Raw genomic sequence first — 5540 nt, 5'->3', positions numbered from 1 at the left:
GGCATTCGACAATCAAAAGAAATAATTCAATTTCACTATCCGAGTAGTCTATCGCCTTTTAGCTTCACTCGTCCCTATTAAACATGCATTCATACTAAAAGTATCGCGTTGTTCATTCAATTTCATCTAAACCATTAGTAAGGGGTTGATCAGGCATTCGTTTTCATTAATGGGCAAACATATTTCACATTTTGTCAAACATCTTTTAAGACTTCATACTCGTCCGTATTCCTTAGCGTCAATCATGATGACTTCAAACCGTAGATTGACTTCCTTTCTTAATTAAAGGGTATGTGCAATGAATTTTTCTCAGAAATTCTTTTTGCGCAACTCTGTGAAATGTAAAGAAAACTAAACATTTGACAACACTTTTTGGGTTAATCTAGGTTTTCCCAGCGAATTTCCGAATTTTTCTAATCAGTTTCATTATCAGCCATTCAATTTCGCGCGAGTTTTGCACATGTGGTCCAATTTGGGTTTCTTTTTCATTTGGGGTTCATTCAATTTCATTTTTAGGCAGCCAAGATTTTGCTGTGAATGTTCGTTTTCGTTTTTGGGCAGCCTGTTTCGTTTTTGGGCATTCAAGACTTAACCTGTAGCAGTCTTGAATTAAGTCTTTGCAACCTTTTGACGGTTGACACATTCAAATTAGCAAACATCTGTGCGCTTATAACGTATAATCATGCTTTTCGTTTCTTATTCGTTTATGGGCAATCGCTTTCATCGTTGGGTCATTTAAATTAGTAAGATTTTTTAATCGATATTTTTTCCTATTTTTCTCCGAGGTTCATTTCCGGTTCCCCCAAAAAACAATTTTTATGACTGTAAAATTTACAATGTTACAAATCAACTGATATGAAGGAAACAAGATGCATGAAATAGTGAATTGAAAGGGACTAAGATAATTTCTTTTTCACTGTTGATCTTTTCTACCTGTTGAAACGTTTGATCAAGGTTTTTTTTTTTTCGTTGACGATTTCTAGACGTGCAAGACATCAGAACACGTAATATGTTTGGAAATGGTTGTACCGTCGGGAACACTTCTATATTCAATGCAATACATCCTTGTGTCACATTTAACCTTATTTGCAAGTTTTATTTTCCATTTTGAGGTAACAGCGTTAGTCCGGAAAAACATGGAAACTTTTAAATGCTTATAAAGAAGTGCACATTTGCAATAAGATTAACCCAAAAAGTGTTGTCAAATGTGTAGTTTTCTTACATTTCACAGAGTTGCGCAAAAAGAATTCCTGAGAAAAATTCATTGCACATACCCTTTAAGAAAGAAAGTCAATCTACGGTTTGAAATCATCAAATATGATTTACGGTAAGGAATACGGACACGTATGAAGTCGTAAAAGATGTTTGACAAAATGTGAAACATGTTTGCCTATTAATGAAAACGAATGCCCGATCAACCCCTTACTAATGGTTTTGACGAAATTGAATGACCAACGCAATACTTTTAATATAAATGCATCTTTGATAGGGACGAGTGAAGCTAAAAGGCGATAGAATGCCCGGATAGTGAAATTGAATGATTCTGTTTGATTGTCGAATGCCGATCTGCATGATCTTTCAATTTCAATCTAAATCGAATGAGGCAGGCGTTAAATTGAATAAAAACTTGGTGAAATTGGCCAGGAAAACCGTTAATAAGAATATCCTGGGTTTTTTTTTATCGTAAACCTATCTTATTGCAAATGTGCACTTCTTTAAATATTTAAAAGTTTCCATGTTTTGCCGGACCAACGCTGTTATTGTGATGTCATTTCAGGAAGACACTGTTCAGTTTAGGGTTTTTTCTTTCAAATTATTCATCAAAAATTTGCTAATTAAAAACATTTGTGAAAAAGGGTTGGTCGTTAATTGGCTTACTGCCATGTTCTGACAAATCATATAATCACCAAATAAAAGAAATTTATGACAGCAAAATATCCAATTTTTTTTTGCTAAAATAACCGTGTAACATTAATCATGCTCAGAATGCCATCACAGGTTTTCTGATGAATACGAAACTTTGCATTAGCATAAAAACGGAGAAGGCACCAAAAACACCCCTCAAAATGGAAAATAAAACTTGCAATTAAGGTTAAATGTGACACAAAGATGTATTTTCAAGGTTTGCATTGAAAACTTTGCATGGGCCCTGTGAATACGATAAGTGTTCGGTCAGACATACGCAAGAAAACATTTAAGAAATAACGCAAGAGAAGTGTTCCCGATCCCGACGGTACAACCATTGCCAAACATACGTGTCCCGATGTCTTGCACGTCAAAAAATCGTCAACGTAAAAAAGCCTCTTGATCAAACCTTTAAACAAGTAGAAATGGTCAACAGTGAAAAATCTTAGCCGTTTTCAGTTCATTATTTCGTTGCATCTTGTTTCCCTCATATCAGTTGATTTGTAACATTGCAAATTTTACAGTCATCGAAATTTTTTTGGGGGTAATGATCCTCGGAGAAAAACAGGAAAACATATCAACGATTAAAAATATCTTACTAATTTAGATGACCAATGAAAGCGATTGCCCATAAACGAATAAGAAACGAAAAGCATGGTTAAACGTCATAAGCGCACAGATGTTCGCTAATTTGAATGCGTCAACCGTCAAAAGGTTGCAAAGACTTAATTTAAGACTGCTACAAGTTAAGTCTTGATTGCACCAAAACGAAATAGGTTGCCCGAAACAAAAACGAACTTTCACAGCAAAATCTTGGCTGCCTAAAAATAAAAAAATTGAATGAACCCCAAATGAAAAAGAAACCCCAATTGGACCACATGGCTGGTAATGAAACTGATTAGAAAAATTCAGAAATTCGCCGGGGAAACCTATATTAGTAGTGTTTAAAGAGGTCGTGCAATGCTGAAAGTCGTTTTGTTTTTTATATATTTTTTTTATTGTAGCGTAAACCCATGTATATATCATAATGACAAACTACCATTAATGTGCGTTGATATGTTAATTAAACTGAATTTCATGGAGTAATTTGTTGGTCGTGGGCGCATAATTGAAATCAACTGTCGTCCGGCTCTTCGTAAAATCAGAAAAATCGTGACGTAGTGAACAGGACTCGTATATATACAACGGCTGTACTGCTGCCCAACGCCATCCCCATCACATGTGACTCAGCAGTCAAGCAGTGAGAAACATTTTTTCAAAGACTCTCAGAGATTAATATTCCTTACCATCGCTTACTTTTTTGATGAGTATATTGGACAAGCTGTGTTTTATCCAAGGACTCAAAGTATTTTGTTCGTTATACAATTTTTCAGATGAGCATCAAAAGTCCTACCGCAAGTTTCTTCGTGATTTACAGACAAAACCCAATATTCAGTCCAAAGAGACGACATATTGTCAGGTTGTTTTCGAATTATACGCGTACGGCACGCATAACGCGTCACACCAGTATACTGTGTCCCAACCTCGTCCCCAGGGTGTCGAGCAGTACGCGCCCACCACTACCTTCTCTCTTACCCTGGTATTGGATCATTTGCATGTGCAAGATTTTTGCACACGTATGCAAATGAGGAACAGTCTGGTGCCTGGATATGCGTTACACATTAGCGTTTGTTTTTGTATGCGGTGTCTGGGGTAAAACAGAGTCAATTCGTAGCAGCGCGAGCACGGCGTGAGTTACGAAAACACGATTTTTGAAATCAAACTGTTACGATCTTATCGAGACAACATGCAGTATCATATTTCATATTAATATGAGCAAATTGGAAAGGAAATTAGTATTTTCGAGAAGGCGTGGACGAATGATCGCGAAAACACGTACTGCACGTTGTGAATAATAGCACCAAGTACACGATAAAAATCCATTTCTAGCCAATTGCGGTATCCAATCAGGATACAGGAAGAAAGTTTCCTATCCAGGGTTTACTATTGGAAACACGTTTGGAAATAAAGTAAGCACTGGGGACGAGGTTGACTGTGTCCAGAACTAATCTTGTACGGTTAGCAGCGTGGCGGGCCCCGGTCAAATCCCTCGCGTTGCCTGGTGCTTTTTTATGTATACGTTCGCTACAAAAAAGTGGTCCTCTTCTCTTTTCTTTCCTTGTGAAGTTATCAGTTTTTTTAACATCCTGAATCGATAATAATGAAGTTACTTGAATTTTGAAATTGTTAACTTTCAATCAATCAGGTGCCGTCTTCTCGCAGAAGGTTGGCTGCAATGGATTTCCATCTGTCTCTGTCCTGAAATGCCCTTGCACATTCCATGTAGCTAAGGCCAGTCCAGTCTCTCACATTATCAAACCACGATGTTCTTCTTCTTCCTCTTGGTCTTTTCCCCTCTATTTTGCCTTCCAAAAGAGTCTTCTGCAGCATTTGGTTTCTCATCATGTGTCCAAAGTAGTTTGTCTTCCTGTATTTTACTGTTTTTATGAGGGATTTCTTTGTCAGTGCTATTTGAAGGACTTGTTTGTTGGTCATTTTAACTATCCAGGGGATGCTCAGCATTCTTCTGTATGTCCACATTTCGAATGCTTCGAGTCGGTTGATTGAATCTTTCGTCAATGTCCATGTTTCTGCTCCATATAGTACTGTTGACCAGATGTAGCATTTGATTAGTCTTAGCCGTGATGTTTCTTGATGTGAAGATGTGTTTCCTTTTATTAAACACAGATTTGCCAATAGCTATCCTTCGTTTGATTTCATCTTGGCATCGCCCATCTTCCGTTATCATTTGTCCTAAGTAGATGAAGGAGTCGACCTGTTCCAGTTCTTTCCCGTCAACCTGGATGCTGGTTTTAGACTTCCTCTTACTGATGACCATTGTTTTTGTCTTCTTGACGTTCATTTTAAGTCCGAGTTTTTCGCTTTCTTCTTTGATTTTGTCCACAATGTTTTGTAGATCCCTTTCTGTTTTTGCCATGAGGACTGTGTCATCTGCATATCGTAGGTTATTCACATTGAATCCTCCCACATTAACCCCTCTGTAATCTTCAATTTCTCTGAAGATCACTTCTGTGTAGATATTGAATATTAAAGCTGGGTGAGAGTACACATCCTTGTCTCACGCCGTTCTTGATTTCAACAGTGGGGGAGAGTGTGTTGCCAATCTGTATTGCTGCTACTTGATCCCAGTACAGGTTTTCAATCAGTCGGACGTCTTTGCCGTCTAAACCGATTGCTTGCAAGCAGTCGATCATTGCTTTGTGTTGAACTTTGTCAAATGCTTTTGCATAGTCAATGAAGCATACATGAACCTCAGTGTCTAGTTCTATGTGTCTTTCGCTTATTGATCTCATATTGATGATTGCTTCCCTTGTTCCGCTAGAAGGTCTAAATCCACATTGCTCCTTCCCAACTTCTCTGTTGATCTTGTTTCTAATACGCTCCAAGATGATCCGGAGTAACATTTTGACCACGTGACTCATCAGACTGATGGTTCTGAAGTCTGTGCAATCCATGGCTTTCATTTTCTTCGGGATCGTCACAAAAATTGATTGTCTAAAGTCTTCTGGGATATGGCCCGTATTGTAGATGTTATTACACAGTTCTGTAAGTGTTTCTAGACTTTCTTTCTCAAG

The 5540-nt window shown here is 37.6% G+C and overlaps 1 protein-coding gene across 1 annotated transcript; it reads right to left on the bottom strand.

Moving 5' to 3' along the window:
* Positions 1 to 4441: 4441 nt before the first annotated feature.
* Positions 4442 to 4882, bottom strand: LOC119740219. Its single transcript, XM_038215449.1, has one exon. The coding sequence runs from the start codon at positions 4880 to 4882 to the stop codon at positions 4442 to 4444; it is 441 nt and encodes a 146-aa protein (XP_038071377.1).
* Between the last annotated feature and the right edge of the window lie 658 nt (positions 4883 to 5540).

Source organism: Patiria miniata, unplaced genomic scaffold, assembly GCF_015706575.1.
Source record: "Patiria miniata isolate m_02_andy unplaced genomic scaffold, ASM1570657v1 HiC_scaffold_10, whole genome shotgun sequence".
NCBI classification, from domain to species: domain Eukaryota; kingdom Metazoa; phylum Echinodermata; class Asteroidea; order Valvatida; family Asterinidae; genus Patiria; species Patiria miniata.
Note: the sequence above shows the minus strand (reverse complement) of the source record. Positions and strands in the feature narration are given on the sequence as shown.

Bases quoted from the DNA above. Each gene is read 5' to 3' on its own strand.
- LOC119740219 (XM_038215449.1), bottom strand. From the start codon at position 4,882: ATGGCAAAAACAGAAAGGGATCTACAAAACATTGTGGACAAAATCAAA.